The sequence below is a fragment of the Phycodurus eques genome, chromosome 5 (assembly GCF_024500275.1).
Source record: "Phycodurus eques isolate BA_2022a chromosome 5, UOR_Pequ_1.1, whole genome shotgun sequence".
Lineage (NCBI taxonomy): Eukaryota > Metazoa > Chordata > Actinopteri > Syngnathiformes > Syngnathidae > Phycodurus > Phycodurus eques.
Genome location: NC_084529.1, coordinates 3,628,648 through 3,655,606, shown reverse-complemented (window position 1 = coordinate 3,655,606; position 26,959 = coordinate 3,628,648). Strand labels below are relative to the sequence as shown.

Here is a 26,959-nt window from a genome sequence, read left to right as displayed (position 1 = left end):
CCCCTCAGGACCCCTGGTAAGGTCTATTCAGGGGTTCTAGAGAGGAGGGTCTGTCTCTGGAGCGGTTCGCAGCCATGTGTGATGCAGTTGGGATGGAAATCAGCAGTTCCCAATCTGGAAGCATGGTCCTCAGTCAGAAAAAGGGTGGCATGCCCTCTCCGGGTCGGGAATGAGATCCTGCCCCAAGTGGAGGAGTTCCAGTATCTTGGGGTCTTGTTCACGAGTGAGGGAAGAACGGAACGGGAGACGGACAGGCGGATCGGTGCGGCGTCTGCAGTGATGCGGACTCTGTATCGGTGTGTCATGGTGAAGAAGGAGCTGAGCCGGAAGGCGAAGCTCTCGATTTAGCGGTCGATCTCCGTTCCTGCCCTCACCTGCGGTCACGAGCTGTGGGTCGTGACCCAAAGAACAAGATGGTGGATACAGGCGGCCAAAATGAGTTTCCTTCGTAGGGTGTACGGGCTCTCCCTTAGAGAAGCTCGGCAATCCGGGAGGAGCTCAGAGTAGAGCCGCTGCCAGATGAGGTGGCTGGGGAATCTGGTTAGGATGCCCCCCGGACGCCTCCCCGGGGCAGCTGTACCCCGGGGACGGCCCGGGACACGCTGGAGGGACTACGTCTCTCGACTGGTCTGGGAACACTTCTGGATCTCCCGGAAGAGCTGGGGAGAAGGAAGTCTGGGCTTCCCCGCTTCAGCTACTGCCCCCGTGACCCGAGTGCCGGATGCGTGGAAGAAAATGCATCCATGGATGGACAATGCAATTTTTCTTTATCAAAACATGGAACAAAAACAAATGTCTTTTTGGGAGGCTGGAACGGATAAAGGACATTTCAATTCCTTTCGATGAGTAAAATGGATTTGACATGCACTGCAAGTAAATTGAGTTACAAGCTCTGTCACGGAACAAATTCAACTCGTAAGTCAAGTTACCACTGTATTAGATATTTAATGCATGTAAGATCGTTACTTTTAGATGGTTACATTGTAAAAGCAGTCTCTCTTCTTGTCATGTTATCGTCCGTTTAGTAAATATCGCGTGTTTGCGTCTCACGTGGCGAGCGCTACGACGGCAAGCTCGCTCTTACCGGGGCCGTCGGGGGGCACGGCGAACGTCATGGGGTCGCTCACGCGTCCGTAGAGGCCGTTGGCGCACACCGCCACCACTTGGACCGCGTAGCTGGAGTTGGCCACCAGGTCATCGAGGATGGCACCCTGGTGGCAAGCAAGAGCCAGTCAATTCATCCCTTTTCTGGAATTCGATGGCCAGTTAATGTTAAGTTCTGGTCTTAGGACCAGTCCGTCTGTCTAGTAAACATGCTTTAAATTTGGTAGTCTCACGGTCAAGTTTGTATTTGAAGAACCCCTGAAAATGGGCAAACCAAACTGGCAGACTTCCTGCGTCTTTTCAGGCATGGCTTCTTGAGGCTTTTTTGCGGGTCTACTCATGCGAGACACGTCGAACCAGATTTGATGTCCTTAAGAAAAACTGGCTTCAGGGGCTGAACTTTCCAAATACTGTAATTTCAGGGGGCAAGTGTGGTCGGAAATACGGGTAAAATGATTGCTTCCAACCAACCTGTCAGACTTTCTGCAAAGTTTTGGGCATGGCTTCTTGACACTTTTGTGTGGGTCAACTCATGATAGACAAGGCTACCAAACTTGACGTTGCTAAGTGAAACTGGATTTAGGGGAGGAATTTCCCTGGAAAATAGCATATTTCATGTATGTTTTCGGCCTTGGCTGCTTGAAAACTAAAACTGGCATTGCGGACTTCCCTGGAAATGTCCGCTTCAAACCCGAATGGCAGAGATCCTGCGTCTTTTCAGGCATGGCTTCTGGAGGCTTTTTTGTGGGTCTACTGATGATAGATATGCCTACCAAAATTCATGTTGCTCAGTGAAACTGGCTTTGAAGGTACAATTCAAACCACGTGGACCTCACCACATCCTGGTCTCCGTCGGTCAGGTACTCAGATGGGGCGGCGTCCTCCGCGTCGGCCATCTTGTAGCTGACCGAGTACTTCTCGATGGAGGAGTCGTAGACGGCCCGCGGTCGCTCCCACGTCACCAGCAGGCTGCTCCGGTTGTAGGACGTCGCCTCCAAGTTCTCCGGCTCTGAGCTGCACACTGATGGGAACCAGTCCAGAACCACAATCGCAGAAGTGGGCAGTAATTCCTACTAAATGATCATTTTGGGATACTCTGACCACCACCGCGTCACCTTTCATTGACAAGCCTTCTACGGTACATCGACATTAGTGTATGTACGTCCAGCTTCCACCGCAAGAGGGCAGAGTTACACGAGGACTGACTCATTGTGCATTTGCAAGGTTAAAGCTAACACCGTATTATTCTGAGTCCAGACCGCAGCTGGCCACAGTACTCACGCTCGATATTTAAGTAGAAGCAGAGATATTTGTGTCAAAGAAAAAGGTGAAAGTAGGTGTGCAGATTCAACTACTGGTACTCCTTTTTAAACCAAGAGCTAGCGAGCATTGACAAAGTAAGAAGTAGAAAGTACATATATCTGGAAGTAAAAGGGAAAAACGCCATCAGAAACGCTCGCGCAAAGTGCACACAGATAGCCGGAAAACCGACTTAAGTGCAGCAACAAAGTATATGCACTTGGTTACTTCGACACAGCGGTACCACTAATTACATTGATTGTGTGTCCGTCCGGTGGGTCGATCCAGTTAATTATGACTTATCGAGCAGAACCAGCAGGAAACATCGATGTGTCGTCACGCAACTTCCTCCTTCCTTTCCTCTGGGACTTTTGGGACTTTTGGGACTTTTGGGTCATGGGTGGTTCTGTTTTGGTTCACAGCAGCTTCTATTTGGGTTGATAGTTTTTCTATTTGGGTCACGGAGAGTCTGTTTCGGTTTGTTTGGGTCATGGGAGGTTTTATTTGGGTCACAGAGGTTCTACTTTCTTCTCTACGTTTGACTTCTATTTGACTCATCAAGGTTCGATTTTGGTTGATATATCTTCTGTTTGGTCCATAACGGTTCTGTTGTGCTTCAGTTTTGGTAGAGAGTCATAGAGAGTTCTGTTCGTGGCACGTGAGGTTCTATTTGAGTTACATAGAATCTGTTTGCATCATCAAGGTTCTATTTTGGTTCATAAAGGTTCTATATAGTTGTTTTTTGGGTCATATTGGGTTCTATTCAGGTTATTGAGGTTCTATTTGGGTCTGGGAGATTTTGTTTGGACCTTAGATGTTCTATTTGAATCACGGATGTTCTATTTTGGTTGAGATATGTTCTCTTCGCTTCATCAAGTTGCTGTTTTTGTCATGGTCTGTGTTTTGGTTTGGGTTGTGTTTAGTTTTGTCCCATGTTTTCCTGTGTTCCATGTTTGTCGTGTGCTCATTAAGTTGTTGTGTCCACCTGTTCCCGTCTACTTTGTGTCGACCAATCAGGGTTGTCCAGGTGTTCCTCGTTGTCTCGTCTATCTGTTTGTATTTAGTTCCCTGGTTTCTTTCGGTTCTCGTCGGTTCATTGTCGTTGTCACATGTCTTTGCCATGTCATAGTCGCCAGTTGTCTTTATCATTGCGGTATGTCATTGTCAGGTGTCATTTTCCCTTTCTATTCCACGTCTTACTCACAGGTCATAGTTTGTTTCCAGTTTTAGATATTCGAGTGTTTCTTTGATTTGATTGGTATCTGTTGTGGGACTTTGTTCAGTTTTCCCTTTTTGAAGATTCAATATTATTATTTTGAGACTCCCGCACTCCTGCCTTGCCTCCCTGCTTCCCTGCAATTGGGTCCACCATGTTCTTGCCTTGCGTTACTCGCCCTCGCCCTAACCACGTACGCGACAGTTTTAGTGCATAGGTGGTTCTGTCTTGACTATAGAGCCTCCATTTGGATCTTGGAGGTTCTGTTTGGGTCACAATGGGTTGTTTTTGTGTCATAGGTAGTTCTATTTAGGTTATTAAGGTTCCATTTGGATCTTGGAGATTCTATTTGGGCCATCCATAAAGATTCTATTGTAATCACTGAGGTTCTTAATGGGTTATAGAGGTTCTCTTTCGAGTCCGTTGCGTTTCACAGAGGTTCTGCTTTGACATCAGAGGTTCTACATAGTTCATGGCGGCGTACCTGGCGTGAGGAGCTCCTCGGTGCCGGTGTAGGAGGAGAAGACCTGACCCATGAATTTCCGCTGCTGCTCTCTGTAGTTGTTCTGCAGGTAGTCCATCAGCATCACGTAACCCGCCTGCTCCATGGTCATCACCTCACAGAACACCTCCAACTACACGACAAACGCACAACGGACCTCAGCGGACGCGACGGGCACGGTCGCCACCTCGCAGGACACCGCGTCGTCATCGACGTGATTATTTGCATGTCGCTGTCATTTCTTCGGCAGCGGAGTAGCAAACGACAAAAAAGTCAAACGTTTGACTGAACGCCGGCTGCCGTCGTGTTGTCCTTCGCATGGAACACAAACGCATACACGCATTTACTCGACATATACATACGTACGTACTGTACATATGGTACACGTACACATATATAGTATACACACACACTCGTACAGTATATATGCAAATATACAGAATACTGTGTACAGTACACACACATGTATGTATACGCACGTGCGTGTACTGCGTATACACATGAACTATAAATATGAACCACTTGACTGAATCCGTGCCATTTGCCCAGGCAATAAAACATGCAAATACACGATCAAATCAAAAGAAAGTGTCCTACAGATCAAATTGTATAATTAATACATTTCAATGCAATTGAAACCACTCTACTAAAAACATTGGTGCTTGTCCCCGCTTCTCAAACGTATCATACAATGTCATCGTTTAAATCCTTGAGAAATGTTTTAGTTTTTTGTACACAGTCAGTGCAATCTGTGCACCGGGGAAATCGTGCACTGACAAAGCTTCCACCTTGTTTGGAACACAAAATGCCATTAAAATGCCTTATTTTTTGAAAGCAATTCAAATCACCATTAATGCATTCAATTCCCACTCCGAGTGTATATATGTATAGAAATATATATATATATATATATACTGGATGTACATGTATACCCGTGAACGTACGATTGCGGACGATCGCTGTCAAACATCCCGAGGGCCGCACACACGCAGGTGAATTTTGCAATCCACTCATTTCCTCCTTTGGGTGCCACGAAACGTTGTTTCCTGACATTTCTATACATGATGAATACGGAAACCTATCGCGGCTCAGTTTTGACAGGCTTCAGCGTGCCGATCTTAGCTCAGCGCGGCGCTTTTCACCTGGTCGGCCGAGATGCAGACGGTGTTCTTGAAGACGATCCACTCCACGGTCTCGCTGCAAGGCGGCGTGGTCAGCGAGCCGTTGTAGATGAAGTACTTGTCGGTGGAGTTGGGCAGGAGCGCCCGCGGAGAGAAGGGCGCCACCTGGCCGCGCTTACCTGCACAAACATTTGGATTGTTAGGAGTGACGATGGGAACTTTTTCGGGGGGATAGAATAGATGTTTCCAGAGGGAGAGCCGCGGCACCGTATCTGCTGACGCCGTTGATGGCGTCGACGATGGGGGCAAAGTTGGCGTTGTCGTCCTCGGAGCTCGCCTGTCAACACACGATAGAAAATGTTAGCATCAATGCTTAGTAGCTAGCATCTATTTCTAGGTTCTATTTGGTTCCATTCTGGGTCACAGAGGTTGTGCTTTGACAAAAGAAGTTCTCTTTGAATCACAGAGGTTCTACTTTGGTTGTAGGTGTTCTGTTTTGGTTCCTAGGGGTTTTATTTTGGGTCATAGAGGTTCTGCTTTGACCATACAGGTTCTGGTTCCATTCATTGAGCTTCCGTTTTGGTTCATAGAGGTTCCACATTCACCATCAAGGTTCTATTTGAACCGCAGAGGTTCTATTTAGCTTGACAGAGGTCCTCCGTTGGTTCATATGGCTTCTGCTTTGACCAGAGATGTTCTATTTGAATCATGGAGGTTCTAGTTTGGTTCATTGTGGTTCTGTTGGATTCATGTTCTGCTTTGACCATCGAGGATCCTTTTGAAACATGGAAGTTGTATTTTCAATTGTAAGTCAAATGTTTTGTTTTGGTTCCTAGGGGTTGTGTTTGGTTCATAAAGGTTCTCCTTTCACCAAGTGGTTTTATTTGGGTCATAGCTGTTCTGTTTGGTTGAAAGAGATTCTAATGTGATTGATAGGTGTCCTATTTGGGTCATAGATGCATTGTTTTGCTTCATGGTTGCTTCACATACACCGTAGGGGTTCTATTTGGCTCAAATGAGGGTGGATTTACAGTAGGTTAGAGAGGTTCTATTTTGAACATAAAGATTCTAGTTCTCTTCAAAGAGGTTCTGTTGTGGTCTGTAATAGGTTCTACTTTGACCATGGACATTCCCCTTTTGAATTATGAAGGTTCTCTTTTGGGTCATAAAGGTTCTATTTGAATCATGGAGGTTCTAGCGTTCTTCATAGAGCTTGTGTTGTGGTTCACAAAGGCTCTGCTTTGACCACAGAAGTTGTGTTTGAGTTCTTAGTGGTTCTCTTTGTTTCATAAGTAAACGACCTGCATTGACCATCGAGGCGCTATTTGAATCATGAGGCCGCTTCTTTTTGGGTCACGAAGAATCTGTTTGGATCATGGAGGTTGTATTTTGGTGTCCAGAGGTTCTGCTTCGGTTCCTAGGGGTTCTCTTTGGTTCATAGCTCTTCTGTCTTGAGGTTCGATTGAGTTGTTTTAGGTTGAGGTTTCCACCTTCCCAGTCGCCGAGAAACAACCTGCCTGCCAGCAGCGAAAAAAAAAAAATCAAATAAGCTTTCTTTTTTTAATGCTGTTGTTGTTTTGGCTGCTATTTGCGTTGTGCGCTCTGGTGTTCTCACGTGGCCTCTGCCAGTCGCAGCACGCCAACGCGGCTTCGGGCTACGCCGACGCAATGAACATAAAGCAACACGCTCATTTGAAGTTGAACAAAGCAGACGTTCATTCACGCCAGCTGCTTGTGACTCACTGCAGCCTGCCTCGACTCACATCCAGCGCACAAGCTCCAAAAGCCAACAACAGACAACGAGAACAAGTCCTGATGCGTCTCTTCAATAGAAGAACGAGGAGAAGTCACTTTCTCAGAGGTCTCGAGGATTAGCAGCTTTGCGAAACCACTTTTAGCCCTCAGGTGCTCTTGGTCTGAATCACTTAGAAGTCGAAGACAAGGTTTTGTTGTTTTTGTCTTCTCATTCTGGAAGCAACCATTCTCTGTCCACTGATCGAGAGTTGCATGCGAGTGTTCGAGGCACACTGGAGAAAAAATGAATAAAAAATGGCGTCCTGCTGGGCAAATGTCCAAATATGGTCAGTCTCCTATTTTTTCACAAATGGATACTTTTGAGCCGGCACGGTGAGCGACTGGTTAGCACATCCGCCTCACAATTCTGGGGACCGGGGTTCAAATCCCAGCCCCGCCTGTGTGGAGTTTGCATGTTCTCCCCGTGCATCAGTCCAAAAACATCAAACCTGAGGTGATGCATGGCTCCCGCAGAACACTTCTCACTTGAGTGTTTGAGCGCTCTCAAGCTATTTTCAACACTTTAAATTGGTTAATAATGCGTAAAAATAATGGACGACGGGTCAACAGATCAAAAGTATCCATCCATTTTCTTTACCGCTCATCCTCACTAGGGTTGCGGGCGTGCTGGAGCCTATGCCGACTATCTTCGGCCGGGAGCCTGAACTGGTTGCCAGCCAATCGCAGGGCACATACAAACAAACAACCATTCGCACTCACATTGACACCTACGGGCAATTTGGAGTCTTCAACCAACCTACCACGCATGTTTTTGGGTTGTGGTAGGAAACCGGAGTGCCTGGGGAAAACCCACCCAGGCACGGGGAGAACATGCAAACTCCACACAGGCAGGGCCGGGATTCGAACCGCGGTCGTCAGAACTGTGAGGCAGATGTGCTAACCAGACGTCCACCGTTCCACCAGAATTAAACATAAATTTTACAGTGAATGTTAAATAGAGTGCACTATGTTTGCCATCACGGTGCTCACCCGTTCACGCACACATTCATACACTAGCGGGGGGGGGGGGTGCTGCCATCCAAGCGCTGTTGATTCCTGCTACTAACTGATCCACAGCTGCCCCTATTCAAAAGTCATCAGAGGAAAAAAATTCAACATTTTAAATAATTTCTTTCGAAAAAGATTTAGACATACATGATAATAAAAGAATAAATGTATGAGAATACATTAGGATGAGAATTCAATATTAAATGAATTTAAATAAAAAATGACAGAAATACATAATTTTTGAAATTAATTTATTGGAATAACAGTGATTTTCATAGTAATAAGATTTACACATTACTATGAAAATCATGTTTGTTTGTTTTTACATAAAATGAGTTAAATATATAAAAAAGTGAAAAAATATTTTAAACTAATTTATTCTTAAAATCTGTATTTTTTGTAGCATTAAGATTACATACATTACTATGAAAATTATATATATTTTTTTTTTTAGAATACATGAATGACAATAAAGTTGTATTTTTTTCCAGACAAATTATTAAGACAAGTAAGTCGTATTTTGGGGGAGACATCTTGAAAATGCAGTGTAAGGATAAAGTCGTAGGTTTTTAAGTAAAAGTGTATACTACTAGGAGACTAAAGTCATATTTTGCAATGTAGAGAATATCGTGATGTTATAATTCATCAAAAATAATAAAATAGTCTTACACATTATTATCAGTATCAGCACTTTGAAGTGTGGTGTAAAAAAACGATTTTTATTGTTGGTGGCTTATCTTTTTTTCCTCATTACATACAACTTGTAAGATGAAACTGTATCTTTATTCTCCTAGTATAAGTATTGTTTTTGTCTCTTTTTCACTGTGGCCCTAACACACCTTCATTAATCAAAGTGTTGAACTCAATCCAAGAAAGTGAACGCCATGGCCTGATGTTGCTGTACTTTCGTCTTTGATCCATCGGTGGTGCTCAAGTGCCAGACGCGCGAGCGTGCGCGCCGGGGAACATCCGTCACGATAACGTGTTCCGACCTTGTTAACACTTTGCGCGAATGGCGCTCCTTAGATGTCTTTGTGCTACCGACGGACGTAGCCCGACCGGGGTCGTGTTTCACGGCTGTAGCGCCAAGTCCGGCAAGTAACCCGAGGAGGGCGACAACTCAACGGGGGCGACAACTCAAACTTGACACTTTTGCACCCAAACCACTTCGCCTGTGAACTCGTTCTCCGGGCCAGTGCACGCTCATGCTCGTTTGCATGTCAATGGCGGCCATTGTGGTGAACACACATCGCCGGGAATGTGAGCTCACTCACGCACACGCACACACACACACAAACACACACACATGTGCACTCACAAATACACACCATGGATAGTAATTTCACACTCACATGCAGACAAAAACACACACAAACACGCACACACGCCCTCTCTCACTGAATAGTGATATCACGCACACATGCACACAGGAACACACCTCAAAGAGAACGGCCAGGGCTGTGATTGGTCCTCCTGCCTTGACGGTTTGGTCGAAAGATTCGAATCGCTGCGGCTGGTAACAGTAAATCTGCATCTGAGAGGCAGGACAAAACAAAACAAAATCGACAGTGTTCTCGGCTCATTAGCGGCGAAATTGTCGCAGTTCCCTGGTCTCACCTCCAGAGGGTATTTGACGCCATCCAGGCTGTGCTCGGAGCCCTCGGAAGAGGCGTTGCAGCGCCCCCAGTGGAAGGTGATGCGCCCCGCCTTGAACTTAGAACCCAGGCCGCCGCCACTGACGTAGAAGTCGCCGTCCACGTCCAGGGCCACTGAACACAACACGCGCAACACACAAAGAGGTTTGAGGCAACAGAGAGGACCGCTGCTTTGAGAGCGGTGTCAAAGAAGTCATCTGCAATACGTCAAGCTCGAGAACCATCGCCACATTCCACGTGGCCACAAACGAGCCATTTTACCACCGGTCAGGTGAACGACCGGACGCGAAGAAAAACCTCACCTGGCAACAGCGGCAACACCAACAGCATTTGGAGTCAGCCAGTCCTCCCTCAAGCGTCTCCAGCTGGTTCAAAATTCTGCTGCTCGGCTCTTAACTGGAGCACGTAAGAGGGAACACTTAAGTCCACTGACCGCCTGTGCACTTTAGTCAGTGTTGTGACTTTTCCACTCTTTCATCGACTATTTTTCCAAAAAGCGGCCAGCCAATTTAATTCCCGCTAAAAAACATACGTAATGAACAGAATCATTTTTACGTTGTTTTGCATATGACACCAAAAGAAGGCAATCACGTGAAACTTTGGCGAAGACGCTGCCCATTTATTTGTTACACCAAAGCAGTCAGTTTCTCTTAGTTTTGGTGAAAGTTGGTGTAAATTAATGCTGGCGCAAAAATTGTTTCAGAGCTTGTCTGGTGAAATCCCACAAGGGGGAAAAAAAAACCACAAAGCAAATTTATTTATATAGCGCGTTTGATACACAAGGTAGCTAACTCAATGTGCTTTACATGATTAAAAGCATTTAAAAACCAAGGGGTCAAAAAACACCTTCTAAACATTTAAAACAAAGGGAAAAAAATAAGAGTTTTTAACCTGGACTTCCAAATACGCACACTTGGGGCTGACATGACGTCTGTTGGCAACTTCTTCCATTTGTGTGCAGCATAATAGCTAAATGCTGCTTCACCATGTTTGCTTTGGACTCTGTGCTCCACTATTTGACCCGAGTCTGTCGATCTCAGAGCCCTACTGGCTTCTTTGGCACGCTGTCCTACGACGTTAACAACACGCGAATGGGACAGATGGTAGAAGGCAGTTTTAGAAATTGATTTGATATGACTGTTGAAAGTCAGGTCGGAATCTATCAGTACACCAAGGTTTCGGACTTGGTCTTTGGTTTGGTTAAGAGAGTGACTCCAGGTATTTACTGACAGCAATTCTCTTTCCTTTATTGCCAAAAACAATTATCTCAGTTTTGTTGTGGTTTTGGCTCATCCAGTTATTTATCTGTTTTAGACAGTGACACAACACCTCAATTGAACTATAGTCATCTGGAGACACTGCTAGATATAAATATGTGTCATCTGCATAGCTATGATAGTCAAAATTAAAGTTCTGAAGAATTTGACCCAGGGGTAGCATATACAGGCTGAACAGAAGGGGTCCAAGAACTGGCCCTTGAGGGACCCCATAGGTCATTGCCATTCGATGAGATTGAACACTTCCAATGTCAACAAAAACAGAACAAAAACCTATTTTGAATAATGTCATTGTCGTGTCCTTTCTCTATTCAATTAAAATCAGAAATCTGATTTTTGGTGACTTTTTAAAATTGTCATTTATTTATAGTATATTGCCGAGGCCAGGGCGGGGCTAAATCCTCCATAGCTTGATGATATTGTATGTCCATTTAGGAGCCATTTTGTCTTTTAGCTTCCTTTCTTTGTCCTGCATCAAAAGACGCAAACAGTTGCTTCGCACTTGAAATGTGTTGAAATGTGGCACTGAGGCTTAGGAAGAGAGAGCGGGGCAACAAAAACATGTAAAAATGACCGCATTATCAACATTAACCACACGGAATCGCCACCAAAGACAAAACGGGACGGTTCGTGTCAGCACTTTTGAATCAGCGTTATCTCGTTTCGTGCAACTTAAAGAGATCTACTTCTCAACGCTTCTCAGTCTGGTCAATGGACCTGGAACTGGATCCTCAACAAAACATGACAAAGGAACGACTGTTCAACAGGAACATGAGAAAAACAAGAAGTAAGGAAGATTCTTGTAAAGTTGACTTTTACATGCCCACAACCTTAATTGACCTTAAAGAACATGTTCCCGATGAGGCTCCTGTGTCGTACTTGGCAAAGAATACTAAGATAAGTGAACACCTAAATCATGGTCACGATTAGGTTAGTCCCGATTCGTGGCGTACATGACAGTGAACGCTGAAATGAGTTAAACTAGTTCCGAAATCCTATTTGTTTTAAACTGGCCACAGTGTCGTACATGCTAGGCTAAGCTAACACCAGAGTCCTGTTTGTTTCTCATTAGGCTAGTGCCAACAGTTGATGCTGAGCTAACACCTAACGTATATTTGTTTTCAATTAGCCCTCGTCTCATACATCACTCTGAATGCTAAGCTAAGCTAACACCTACTGTCCAGTAAATAATATTTTAGGTAAGTGTGTCAAATTTAAAAAAACAATTGATTTACTATACTAGAAACCAGAATCAGATATTAAGAAAGTTATGACAATTTCTGACCAATGTCTTAATACAAAGAGGGTCCGAGTTTCAATCTTTCATAACAATCTTTGTAATATTTTTTTAAAGATTAGTATCATTTGAAAGATTGCTAAACAGAAACAGACGACGTATAACAATGACGAACTTAAAAGTAATTACAGAAAGCCAAGGGCCCAGGTCGACAAAACGTGGACAAAATAATGGTGAAGAGCCAAACAGAGTTTGCAGATGTTAATTTGGCACTCAAACATGCACAGAAAAACGAAAAACTAATTAAGAGTTGAGAATGAACAAACACTCCACAAGTTGTTCAAAACAGCGCTTCCATCGTTACTCGAGAGCGTAGCTGGTTGAATGACCAATTCCGACAGCCAGTTGGCAGCGGGTAGACACATACCTAAATATTTGCTTCCCGTCATTCCCAGTTTCGTACATGACAGTGACCACAACACACACCCTCTCTTCCATCCGCTACGCTTCCTTTGAGCAGGAGGTTACAGAGCATCCGGTGCAGGACCACCAGGCTGAGGAGCAGCGTCATTCCGGAAGCTATGAGCCTATTAAACTGGGACAGTACTCTGTAGCCCCTGACATTACCAGTCTTGCCGTCATTCTTGATGGCGGTGCGCCGGCCCGTCAAGTTCTCCCAGCCGTCCAACCGCAAGTTCTGGTACTGCAGCTTGACCTGGGCCAGGTTCTCCTCCACGTCGATGGGCGACTGCTTGGCATTGCTGCACGACGGAAACTTCTTGGCCCAGTTGTTCTGGTTTAACGTTCCTGCAGGACACACACGCCATCGGCTCTGTCAACAACCAATCGTCAACACCGGCTATAAACATCAACATACTAGAAAAGACATGGAAAAAAAACTACGAGGACATCTTTTTAAGACAAAAAGAGAGTCACTCCATGAGGTAAATCGTATTGGACCTCTCACTGAGAGCACATACAGTGGATACAAAAAGTCTACACACCCCTGTCAGCAGGCCTGGTTTTTGTGATGTAGTGTAAAACATGAGACCAAGATAAATCATTGCACCATTAATAGGACCTATAACATCCATCCATCCATCCATCCATCCATCCATCCATCCATTTTCTTTACTGCTACTCCTCACGCGGGTCGCGGCCTGCTGGATCTCGAATGGATACTATTGATCAGCTCACATGCCGTCTGTTATTTCTACGATTTATTAACAAATTGAAAGTGTTGAAAATAGCTCGAGTTACAAATCTATTAACGCTCTTGACCGCTTGAACTAAAACTCCGCCTCTTCCCTCGCTCTGCGGGAGCTGTGAAAGTCTGGATGTTAAATTTGCATGCCGATTTATTTCCGCCTATTACCTTAGTGAGCCCATGGTTTTCATCATTTCTTTTTGCCATGGCTAAAACGGCGCCACTCGATGTACTTTGGAGTCCGCCCCTCCTCCACTAAATAAGACCTTGGGGTATCCAGTGCAATTCCAAGGTGCAATGAGCCTCCTACGACGACTACACCCCAAAACATCATCTTTCCTGTGATAGTCCGCTGGCGGGGCCGCTTTAGAGCGCCTCGTTGTCAGCCATGAGTGTGTGCACATTCAGCGTCGAAAAGACCGCGGTGATTCCATCGGACATAATTTGGCGGCTCATACGTGTATTTCTGTGAAGGCATAAGAAAGACGGTGGAAAAACTAGCATCTATTTTCCCAGGTCGTAGAAGAGCGATTTGATTGACAGCTGATAGATGAGTGGCGTGTGGTTTCAGCGCATTCAGCGGTCGTTGCCCACAGCATTTGAGAGTTGAGACAATGCCTTGAGTTTTTTTTGTTAGCGTTGAACTACAGCACACATTCCAGGTGACGAGTTGAGTATTTTCCTGGGCTCGTAAAGTCATTAAAAGAGTTTGCCAGATGTTCCTGGCGATGGACCGCTGGCGGCGCTAGTAATTATCTTCGTCAGCAGGTGCACCGGCGGTCACGTGACCCCGCGGAACGACCGCGATTGGTTGGGGCTCCGTCCTCACGAGCACCATCGGCTCAACCGGGTCAGGGCGGCTTCTGGGTCAGGACGGATGTTGTTTAGCAGGTCAACGGAGCGCGCGCATCACACGTATGGCACTTCTCACACGCGCGCACACACGTGCGCGCGTGTGAGCCCCGGTTATTAGCGGCTTGGACCAGATCCAGTTTGAGCAAATTAGGAGCACGCAGGGAGGCCACATTTGTTTTCCGATCATCTGCTTATACGTCGATGGAGGAAACAGAAAAGGTGTTGAAATGAGCCTGTTACGTTTGCATCCACTGTGAATGGGCTATTCGATGATTTTATCAAGTAATTTGAGTTATTATTTTAGTTATTTATTTGCTTTTTTTTTGGGAGGGGGGGGGGGGCTTCCATAGTTGATACCGCATCTCAGCTGATGTTGCTTACTTACACTAACAACATGGCAGCGACCAGAGAGGCGCTAGTTGACAACAGGGATTCGGCCACTATATTGAGCCACTTTTTTCTCTCGCGAGTCTTCTTCAAGAAAGCGACTGCTCAACTCTCAACGCAATTTATTTACTTTCACAACAGCTGCTAGCTGAAATCAAACGTTGTTTTGACTAAATCAGTCATTTTAATGACCAAAATGTCCGCGAGTAATGCCAACTTGTAACTTTTGGAGGACCAGTGCGTGATCGGAGCGTGGGAACAATTGTCTGGATGTAGGGTCGGTGCGGTGTTCTTAACCCTTTAGGCCAGGGGTGTCCAAACCTTTTGGGTCAAGGGCCGTATACAAAAAAACCACAGGATGCGAGGTTCATTTTGAAATTCTCAACATTAACTTAGCAAAGGTGCTAAAATCAATCAATCGAGCAATTATATATTGTTTAGCTGTTGTAGTCATTTTGAAAAACTGCTACGTCGTTTTTTTGTGTGGTTTTTTTTTAGGATTATGAGGTGAAGAGATCGGAGGTTTTGTGTTTTAATTATGAAAAATAGCGCTTTATGAATGAGAACCTAATAAAAGAGAAGTTCAAGTAAGTAATGACAGTAATTTAAAATGACTGCGCGTCATTGCTGTAGTGTCCGTGTGATGGATGTGTGCCTCTAAGGGGCGTGGCTTATACAGTGACATCACTTAGCTGGAGTCAGGTTGGTCAGTCGGCGTGCACGTGAGCATATGGGCGCGAGTTGTGGCCTAGAGCAGCTCCTTGTTCTCATTTTGCATTTGCGTCTTTGAACGTTTGCCCCGACTGTGACTTTCCTCGCCCACCGGTGCGGGCATTACGATACCTGCATCGCTCGCCGCTCGAACCTCGACGTTTCGCTTGCAACACACAGCAAAAAAAAAAAAAAAAAAAAAAAAAAAAATTGAAAGTCAAGGTACCACTTTCCTCTTTTTTTTCAATAAAAAGTTCATGTTCACATAATGGCGATTGATGGAATTAAAATAACTGCAACAAAGTGACAGTATACTGTAATTGCATGTTTGCATTTGACTGCTGTCGCGTTGCCATCGGCGGGTTATCGCAGTCCTGTTTAATTTCCAGATGAGCGTCCGCAAAAGTAACAACGTGGGTCACGCCGAGATTCCTTACCCGCGTACGACCAGTCGATGTCCTCGGTGAACTTGCGCTGGTTCCTGTAAGTGTAACCTCCGACTGGAAGACACAAAGTCACACGCACAACCTTAGAAGGACATCTGAAGACGATGCTTGAATTATAGTCAATTGGAAATTCAGTGAATGTGACACAAAGTGTGGGAAGGAAGCAAAAATAATGGTACGTTCAAGAAAACAAACAAACCAATCAACGTAAAAGTAATTATATTTATTTTTATTTATATTTGTGTGTTTTTAACCCGGACCAAAAAACAACAACAAAAAGAGATGTTTCACCAGAAAAAAAAAACATTATTTCCTACTCGGTAGTTTAAAAGTTTCAATATCAAAATCTTAAAGTAAACCATTAAGTGGACAGGCAGCTAGCAAAAGGAGGTTAGAATTGAAGTCATGTGCTCCCTCTTACGTGTTCCGGTTAAGAGGCGAGCGGCAGCATATTGAGCCAAGTGGAGACGTACGGGGCTGACTCCAAAATAGCGAGCACGACACTAATCTCGCCGACACGTGACGCAGGCAGGGATTACTGTGTCAAAGCGCTGCTGTTTAAGAAAAGGAAAGTCATGATCAAAGATGAAATTACAAAAGGTAACCCCAGTTAACATAAAATGCAGTTTTTAAATGGTGATTTTATTTATTAAGGGCGGTGGGGGGGATGTTCAAAGCTACCTGGCCCTGTGTGAAAAAGTAATGGAGATGCATTTTGTGCTAGCTTGCTAGCTAACTAAGTACAAGTCGCAATTGTGCCAGAAAACCACCGATGCGAACGAAGGCGCTCAGGTTCTTGTATAAAACCGAAGGTCTGTGGCACATTTTGGGACCTTTCATCAGGGTACCAAGTACAAGCGGCGTGGTATCGAAATGGGTGGCGCTCCACACGCTGCGTGTCGATTGGTCACTTCTAGGTTAGGAAGAAGACAAAAATAGGCAAATATGATGCTGTTTGGATCTTTAATCCTGCTAAAAATGCTGAGATTAAAGTTCTTGATGGTCCGCAACCGAGGCAAATCCAAAGTCAGCAGAGAACTTTCTAAGGGTTTCTTTTGAAGAAAACTGACCAAGCACCAAATGCAACCAAGTTGAGGTCATGAATCACCGCCCGCTGCTTTCCCATGATGCATCGGGTGCCCATACAGAGAGAAGGATTAGGATCCCTGCAGAAAGAAGCAATAAAAGAAACAATAAAGGCCGGCAGGAAGCCACCACGCTTTGGTTGCGGTATTCACTTCGCCATTCAACAGGTTTGTTTGCATGGCAACAATCAAGTTAACATGAGTGTAATGTACATGCCAGGCCACTAGTTGGTGATGTCATTTCGCAAATAACTATTAGAAACATGCACACAAATTGTTTGTCCTCTGGTTTTATCCCCCCAATTCTGGAGGTTGAGGACCACCTGCTGCGCATCCTGAGTCAAAGGTGGCAATAATAACTAGGGTGTAGCACCAATCGAGGGACCCAAAGAGTCCTGACCATAACTGATGGGGGGGATTCAAATGTATCTATACATTTGACACAGCAGTGGACCGCCAGAAGCACTTCTGATCCAGTCAGTGATCAGCAAATTAAGTTTCCGGTTAGGCCTGGTCCACACAGAAGGATTTTTCAAATCTTGTTCGTGTGTGTGGGTGTGTGTGTGTGTGTGTGTGTGGGTGTCTGTGTGAACACCACACAAACAGAGATTCTGTACCACCACTGTTCTAGAATCTAGTCCACCGAGACTGAAATGTGTGTTTGCGTCCTTTGTTGTTGAAACGGTGGTGACTCCCACACGTTTTTCCTCATTTTGTCGTTGTCCCCCCCACACACACACACAATACATTGGCACGATCCATTGTTGTTTCCGTCGCCATGGTAACGGGTGTATCCAGTCACATTGACCTGCGACACATTTTCCCGTCCCACCTCCGCAACAGTTTTTGACTTGACAAGGTAAAGCCCAGTGATCGTAAAAGACGGGATACGGTGTTGCCAGTCGTATCTTGTCGAGATACGACAAGATTGGATGGCAGTAGTCCGACGTAGTGCAATCGTAAAAGACCAAATTTGTCTTGTAGTCTGATCCAGGCTTTAATGATCAATATTGTACCCATGAAGAGACTGTGAGGAGGACTTGACTTCTGACTTGCTTAACTCAAGTTATGACTTGCCTCAATTTGCTCGAAATTTAGTGGTGACTCAACTCGACATGCTTGGTTTTTGTCACAGTACCTTAGGATTTCCTTGAAACTTTGAAGACTTGAGACTTATGACTTCCTCAGCAGGATCACTCCGACACTAGGTGGTCTCCAGAGGGGCGGACCGGCCTTGTAAAAGATGGGAACTCTCTGGTTTGATTGTTTGATCCTTGTATTTACATGAACAGAGAGCCGTAGCGACACACAGCAGGCCGCCGTGACTCTTTTATTTAATGATGATTGCGAGCTGCTGTCCCGTGGAAGCTTTCAGTCGACTCCAAGTTGTCTGCTTCCTCTCCAGTGCCGAAACGATCCGGTTGTACTACTCCGCGTGTACCCTCCTTTTAACAGAGGTGGGAATCAGTCAAGTCACAAGTAATTGTCAAGTTTTCACGTTCAAGTTTCCAGCAAGTTACTCGGGCAGAATGTTCAATGGACCCTGAGTTCAGTTCACTGCCACCATACGGCATTCGTATCTAAAGGCACCACTGTCCTTGAGTGGTCTGGATACGTAATGCGCCAGGACTTCATCTGTGATGTCACTGGGCTCTACAGACCCCTCGCTACGCTGACAACATTAGAATTGGCGGGGTTGTAAGGGGACGTGGCCTGGGAGTGGGCTAATCCTTTTATTCAGCCAGCGACGGCAGCAGGGGGGGCGGCGGGACCTCCACGGACCGGCTGCACGGTCGCCGAGCCAAACTCTGTGGAATCCATTACACTCTTTCACTCAGTGTGTACCCCCCCCCCCCCCCCCCCCCCACACACACACACAAACAATCTCGGGTCTGGCCTAAAGAAAGTGGATTTACATCCCGCTTCTTTATCACCGATGTCATGTAAAAACACAAGATTCACATGGAAAACACCTAATTCTGGTCACACAGGACAAGCAAAAGGCAGATAAACAATTCAGTGGCTAGTGTGAGATGCTAACATGGAAGTGTACATGTTTGCTCAGTGCTCCTTGTCCATCATCACAGACAGACGGACTCAAACGCATCACGCCAGCCCCCAAGGTACCAATGAAAACGTTGCTGTCAAGCCCACTGCAACAAAACAAAACAAAAGCCGGAAATAGGAACCTAGCAAACTAAAAGCAGTACTAAAATTGAACACAAACATCACGGACAAACCGAATCAAAGTCCTCTTGTTTACAAAAAGCTACTTGATATGTTGCGAGCGGGAGCTATCAACTCAACAAACGGTAAGTAGAAAGATTCATTTATTTACAAAGGGCTGCTCAGTATACACGGGGTGAGGACGCTATCTAAACATCGCCAGTTGAGGCAAAACATGACGTAGATAAAAGCAGTGCTGGAATTCACAGACAATCTCAATCAAAGTCGCTCCTTTGTTTACAAAAAAGCTGCTTAACGTAATGGCTGAGAGTCTAGTCAAGGCCATGGCAGTGGAACAGAAACAGGATGTACTGTAGATGGTTAATGGACTGCACTTCTATAGCGCTTTAGCTACACGTCACACGTGGACGTTCACACATTCATCCACCGAATGGGCGGCTGCTGCCATGCAAGGCGCTGCCAGGACCACTGGCATAGCAAAAGTCAAATTCAAAACACCTCTCAGAGACAATCCAAATCAAAGTTTGCCATTTGTTTACAAAAAGCTGCTTGGACGCAGGTGCTATCAAAGCAATGGCGATGGAACAAAATTGACTTGATGTCTTGCCATTGAAGGGGCGTGAGGGTCGAGGTTGAGGCGGGGGGAAAGTTTGGTCAGAAGCAAATCTCAAGTCTTGAGTTTCAAGCACGTGCCACGTTAGGAAGCAAATCAAGTCAATCCAACTGAGTCGAGGCTTTCCTCGGTTGAGCGGGTCATAAGTCAAGTCACGACTGCAGTCGGAGTCCCCGACGAAGACTACGTGCGACTCGATGGGGAGCCATTGGCGGGGCGTGAGGCTTGAAGCGGGAGAAACAAAAGAAAAGAAAAGACCATTTTTGAAAAGACGGAGCTTTTTCAACTCAAATTGTAATCGTGGAAATTTCCAAAAGCAACTCTAAAAACGGTAAACGGATTTCACTCCTATCTGTTGTGCACCACCGTTGCCCAAAGCGCTTTTCCCCCCCACATTCATCCACCGACGGGCGGCTGCCGCCATGCCCGCCGCGAGCAATTCAGGGTTCAGTGTCTTGCCCAAGGACACTTTGACAGCAGACAGTCGGAGCTGGGATTCGAACCTTTGTTCCTCGGATCGCACGTCAATGTTTGCAGCTGAGCGTATGTTCCTTAGGAACGCACAACTTGAAGTGGAGACTCGACTTGCTTGGTTGTTGCCGCAGCAACCTGGGACTTCAAAGTTGAAGTTGAAGCCTTGAGACGCACTCCCACGTCCGATATGAACAAATGTGTGCAGCTACACCGCAGCGCATGCCAAACCTACAAACACCGCTGCTTTCCTGCCCTAGGCGTCTCTGATCAATACGTAACCCGTAAACAAAGCTGACTAGACGGTTTACAACTCCTCCCGCAGCCAAAACACCCTCTGCCGACCCAACATGCGCCAGCTCGTGATTCACCGCCGCTGCTTTTTTACACAGCGCAAGACCTCGGACGGCATTCAAAAGTCCGCCGGAGGAGCGTAAAAATCCAGCGCCGCCGTAAAGCTGCCACCCATCGATCAGACGCCCTCGTCTCTTCTCTATAAATGGACATGAAGCCCAGCGCTGCGGCCGCCCTAAAAAGGAGGCCCGAGGAGGATTTCACCAGGAATGTCTTCTCCGTACAGGAAAAAAAAACAGGAGAGGGATCAACTCGATAATGTTGAAGTTTGTGGAGCTTCTTCACCTTTACTGGCCATCGATGTCATTACTTGTCCGAAGCCGTTGTCACATAAACACGTTCAAAAACGGAAGTCGTTGCTTGTCAAAAGGTGCCTTCGCACTCTTTTGTGGAAGGCTGGGCAAACGTTTTGCCTTCGAGGGCCACGTTTCATTTTTAAAACACACAGATCGTAGACATAAATGGTTATTTTCTTTGTCCAGGGCCGATACATATACTGGTTGTTAGGAGTCAAGGAGGCCGATAACTGATATTCGGCAAATTCAACAATATTTCAAGCCAAATTGAATTTATTTCTAGTGCGCATTTCATACGCACAAAGACTGTTCAGTCGACTCCGGAACCCGGGAGACCGAAATATTGCTTGCGTTCTCACCAGGGAAATCTCTAGTATATACCGTATGAGCTGCTGTCAATCAAGAACAGACACGCCCCTCTTCAGCTGGCACAAATTAGTTGCCCCGTCTCCTCAGTTACTGTCAATCAAATGTCTTTAACTGAAGACATACGAAACAGACAAACATTGGACTGATCGCCGATTCACGTAAAGGGCAAACGGAAGGAAAAACAAGGAAGGGAGAATGTCAGTAAGGATGCAAGGAAGGCAGGACAGACCGAAGGATGGAAGGAAGGAGGGATGTAGGAAGGAAGGACAGAAGGATGTTTTCATTTTCTACAAAAAGACGGTTATTTCAGCAATAGGGCCACCCGATTAATCGGCTGGCCGATTTAATCGGCCGACATTAGTCGCGAATATCAGCAAATTTTTCACCCTTTTTTTTTTTTTTTTACACATTAACACATAACATAGGAGGAGGATGATGACATTTCAACAAACGTTTTCTCTGTGTTGGCAGCATAATGGGTTATCGGAATTGGCATCCTTATGGAATAATATAACATTCAAATGCATAATAGGACGCCGTGTGGCGATGTCGTCCCGCCACAGGGAGCTGCTAATAGTTTCCCACCCCCCGACAGGCAGCAGGCGTCCATCGCGCGACTCTTTACCACGGCAACATTTAGCGACGGCACCTTGGGGAAGCGCGACCTCGTTGAAATGAGCCAATGATGGATCTGCCGCCACTTTGTCCTTCTTTCACCTTGACACACTTGCGCTCCCTCGTTATGGAGTCCCCCGACGAGGGCCGACTTTCTCTCGTCACTTTTGTCCTGTCTTTTTTGGGGGGAAAAGATACGTTAACAGGGATCTAAAAGCTCATTTTTCCAGGCCATTATGGTGATTAATGACCTCCGCCAAGGACATTTGTGATGTTTTTATGCCAGTTGTTTCCACTAAACCTGTACTTGCTTGAGGCACGGGGGAAAAAAACAAAAACACATTTTTCTTGTACCTACTTATCATTATTATTGACATTTTGCAATGAATAATGCAATAATCTGTAGAGGAAAAATAGGATCCTTGTTGGCCTTTGTTTTTTGGAATAACATTTTTGTTGTTGTTGTTGTTGAGACTCCGCCACTTGGGTCCCCCACTTTTTGCCTTGCCTTCAAAAACGTGACACAAGCATTTCCGCTACTCACACTTTAGACAAAGCTAACATGAAAACCAGTCATTGGAATGTTGGAGCAAATTCCCAGACTCAAACCCAGAACCTCCGAACTGCGATGCCGACGCGCTAACCGCAAGGCCTCTGCGGCGCCGCCGCCCGCGTTTTCAAAAACGTTTTGCTGAGCCGCCGGTGTTTCGCGTCGTCTGTTTTCCCCGAGTTGTGACCCGATGTCGTCGTCGCGACAATTGAAGCTCACAATTGTGGCCGCGCACAAAAGAAGGCCATCCGCATAAGAGGATCAGCGCGGCGGCTCCACTGTAAAACGTAAATGTTGCGGCCCACGGGGTCCCGGACCTTTTGTGTGGCTCGCATCTGTCTCCAGCGCCCCCACGCTCGCCACTCAGCATCCCCCCCCCCCCCCCCCCCCCCCCACACACACACACTTTCCTGTATGTGTGGAGTCGTTCCATTGAGTGTTTGGAGCATCCCGGGTGTATGGAGGAGCCAACACTCACTCAAAAGGAAGAAAAGTGGACGACAACTCCAATGACTCTCCACCAGCTTCTCCATGGGGGGCGGCACATGTTCTCTCCTGCAATTACCCCACACACACACACACACACACACACACACTAATGTAGGAGTTCTCAAACTTTGGGGTCCGGGAGACGTTTTTTTTCCCCCAGGGACCCTCCTCATAATTGTAACGCCAATTAAACATACCTATTACCCGTGTCCCCCAGTATAATCACAATGTAACATGAACAAGTTCACATTTTGTTGAGAAGAAAAAGTTGGAATATCACCCAAAAAAACGTATATTCAGAGAAAACAACATCAACAAAAGACGGATTTTGTCAGGGTAAAAATTCATAATCTAACGAGAATCAAGACTTTATTTTAAGGGGAAAAAATGTTGTTAACTTTGCAACTTTGCCCAACTTTTTTTCTATAATAATGGAAATAAACATAACGACAATGCGTACCCTACGATGTCATAGGAATACAAATGTTCCAATAAAAAAGCTCCAGTGATATGAGGACGAAGTTGTTCATTTTCAAGAAAAAACAAGTCATAACCTTCACAGCAGGGGGGCCAGGAATCCTTTACAGGGGAGACATTTTGGAGACAAAAAAAAAAAAAAGACAACAAAACAAAGAAAATTCCACCTTGTCTATTTACAGCAACCACATAACTTTGCCTTAGCTTCTGCTCGCTTAATGCTAACACCTCATTGAAAAGGCCACAGAACAAATCGCATCGATGTGGCGGTGTTATACCACTTTAAGTAACAAATGGTGTCGACATGAAGAGAGGCAAAATAACACGAACAGGAATATTTTCTTTTTTATTTTCTATCCTAGCCAAATAGCCGAAAGCAATGCATTTTTTGTGTGGTTTTTGTTTCTGTGACAGGAAATTATTGAACAAGTGGGAATAAACTGCCACCAAATGTTTTTGGGGTGGGTCCCTCCGAAAAAAAAATTGAAAAAGAAAAACGAGGATTAAAAACATGAAGGGGGCCGGCGCGGGGGGGGAGGGGGCTTGAATGCGCGAGGAGGGAGAAATGACGGAAGGAGAAGGTGTCAAAGGAGGAACGAAAACGAGCGATTAAGAGGAGCTGCAAGAAAAGAAGCAGAAGAGCAGGAATGACGAAGGACACAAGTTCCTGACCGCAAGCATTCGTCTTGAAACGACTTTTCCGTGACAGCCAATAGCGTTCTTGCTGGCTCACATTCATTATAACCGTTACCGCGTTTCTTTAAAAAGCGAGCAAAAGGGAAAATACAGCGGACCCACGCTATTGGTGGGGGGAAAGGACCGCCGACGGTCGAAATGATGCCCATTAATATGAATATATAGTCATATTTCTTGTAAATTTGACGCACCACCGACGAGAGTGTTGTTAAAGACCCTCCCAAATTGGATTTAAAAAAATTGCCAAAGACCTGTACATAAAATGCCGCTCGCCCCACTCAACTCTCAGCTGTCAATCAAATAGCACTTCTGCAACCTGGAAAATGGATGCTACTTCGTCGAGCATTCAGCCTTTGCTGGTTTGAATCTACCCCGCCGGGTGGTCGCAGGGCCTTTCCGCCCCGCGACAACGAGGCGCTCCAAAGCGCCTCCGTCTGGCCCGAAGCCCCGGTCCATGCGTTGGCTGTCAGACTTGGAAATAACAAACAGCTTTTCTCTCCGTGACACGCGTGCACTAACGGCTGACAACGAGGCGCTCTAAAGCCGCCACGGCAGCGGATTATCCAAAAGGGAGATACATTTTCAGAGTGCGGGCGTAGCTCGCCAGGCAACTGCAAGAGGCGGCTGCAGCAGAGATGGGAACAAAGGCGCTCCGGCTTTTCTATCGTGGCGGCGGATCGAAAAGAGCGTCACTGGGCGCCGTTTTAGCCACGCCCCCCCAAAAATCGGGAGACGTGAAATGTTTAATGCTATAGCTACATAGTTCTCAGTCTTTGCGCACGTTTCCAGCAATCATCTTCAAACGTAGAATGTACTGACGTCACATGACAGGGTCTTTAACAGTAACATCAAATGCAAAAAAATCCAAAATAAGAAATAATAAGAATGATCAACCTGAATAAAAATACCGAAATGTGGAAATCGTGTCAACATCTTTCTCATGTTTCACGCACGGTACCTATAAGATCATCCTCACGAAACACAAATGACAACAAAAATGTCATCTTAACGTGGGGATAACTGACATTTTAAACACATTATAATGCGTGTTTCGTGGAGGCGCTACAGCCGCTGACAAAGTCATTGAAGTCGTTACGCTACGATGACACTTCCAACAAGGTCACTTGTAATTGTGACCAAACACATTTCCAAAGTCGTCATTGTTGGCTCTTGGGCAGGAAGTGAGCAGCTGTGCCCAACACAAGCCGTCAGTCTGTCAAAAGGCAAAAAAGAAAAAAAGAAAGATGTGCTTGTTAACGTACGCAAACCAATGAATGTGTTGCGCGTCGAGGCCTCTAACCCGAATAAATTTCGCCTCCTCCCGCCACTGCGACACTCGGGTTTTTTGTCTGTGTGACGGCGTCCTCGGGACAAATGGGGCTGCCGTCATGCTTAAATGACCCCCACCCAACCTCCTCGCTTGCCCCCGCCCCCGTGAAACTCCCTTTTTTTCTCTCGCAGCCCCCCCTCCTGCGCCCTCAGTCCGCTACTGTTACTAAACCGCTCTCCGCCGCGACATCATCCGGGCTCGAGGCGCTTCGATTGTCCCCGGCTCAGACCGAACCGTTGGTTTCACCCTCACCTCGCCTTTGAGTTGCCCCAAAACGTCCGAGCTCGTCCTTAATACCAACTCGCACACTTCGTGCGTAACGGTAAAGACATAAACAGTGCATAAATGATCGCGACCATTTGTTCGAGCCGTTACGTGGTCATACGATCGTAATAACGGTAAAGCCGTGCAATCGTTTTCACACATGCGCAAATTCATTCATATTCATCCATATCTGACATATAACATCCGCATTTACGTATTTTGCTGTCTGCTGTTGTGTAAATGCAAAATGGCCGCCACATCACAGATGCCAGTGGCGTACTTGAACGACATCACGAAGCTCCCTCCGGCTTGAGCGACATGTGAGGCTGCACGATATTGGAAAGACAGGACATTTCAACTCCTCATTCCAAATTTCAAACTATGTTCAGCGGTCCAACAATGGAGTCGCTCATCGTTCTTTTTTTGTTTTCGATATGTCGCTGACAGCGGCCGGTTCAGGGCGTCGCCCGCCTCTCGCCCGAAGATCGCTGGGGGTATAGCGACCCGTGTGAGGAAAAGCGGTTCGGAAAAGGGACGAACGAACGGGCGGATGTTGCCGACAGGCTGTTCCGCCTTCATCCTGCGAGTTCGGCAGCCGAGCGCATTCGAGACCCGAACCGCCCCCCCCCCCCCCCCCCGCTTCGTCGTAGTAAACAACCAAATGCTCAATCAAGCGGGAATATTCGTGAGTCCATTCCGACGACGGTGGGAAAAGTACATTCTTTGACTTTTACATGATCAAGATGTCCGAGGATCATTTCGATGTTTTCCTGAGATTGCTCAGGTCAAACATATTGATTCATTGTTTAAATTCCTTTGATTCATGAAATAATGGGTGACTTTTTCATTTTGAATAAGAAAGTCAAAAATCTGACTTTTTTTTAAAAATTCCTTTTATTCATTTATGTGTTGAATATTGCAATCGAATTTTAAATAATACAATTAAAAACTGAAACGGAACTATTCATATTAATATTTAAATAAACTCTTCAATATTTTACTTTGTTTAATATATTCTATTTTGGGGGTTGAATTATTTCATACAAAATTAAATTAATAAAATAATTTCACATAGCAATTTATTTTACAAAATTACTTTGAATATTTTGCATATTTACATGTCTTTTTAGTTTGTATTTTTCCATGAACGTAATCTCCATTTATTGTAAATCATACAATTAAACAAAGGAAAGATTTTACAAACACCAATTTATTTTATTAAAAGATTTTTATTATTTGAGGAAAATGGTGACATATTTACGTGCACTTTTAGTTTGTGTTATTTAATTCATGTATCGCCATTTATTGTAAACAACACATTCAAGCAAAGTAAACATTTTACAT

The 26,959-nt window shown here is 45.5% G+C and overlaps 1 protein-coding gene across 1 annotated transcript in view; it reads right to left on the bottom strand.

Annotated features, from left to right (window-relative positions):
• Nucleotides 1-26,959, bottom strand: part of LOC133402551 (receptor-type tyrosine-protein phosphatase zeta-like) — a 50,269-nt gene that overhangs the window by 20,230 nt on the left and 3,080 nt on the right. Inside the window, 10 exon segments of the mRNA XM_061676457.1 lie at nucleotides 1,085-1,211; nucleotides 1,941-2,125; nucleotides 4,104-4,254; nucleotides 5,264-5,421; nucleotides 5,510-5,579; nucleotides 9,483-9,578; nucleotides 9,662-9,813; nucleotides 12,841-13,020; nucleotides 15,811-15,873; nucleotides 22,838-22,914. Of these exon segments, the coding sequence (XP_061532441.1) occupies nucleotides 1,085-1,211; nucleotides 1,941-2,125; nucleotides 4,104-4,254; nucleotides 5,264-5,421; nucleotides 5,510-5,579; nucleotides 9,483-9,578; nucleotides 9,662-9,813; nucleotides 12,841-13,020; nucleotides 15,811-15,873; nucleotides 22,838-22,892 (1,237 nt within the window). The 5' untranslated portion in view covers nucleotides 22,893-22,914.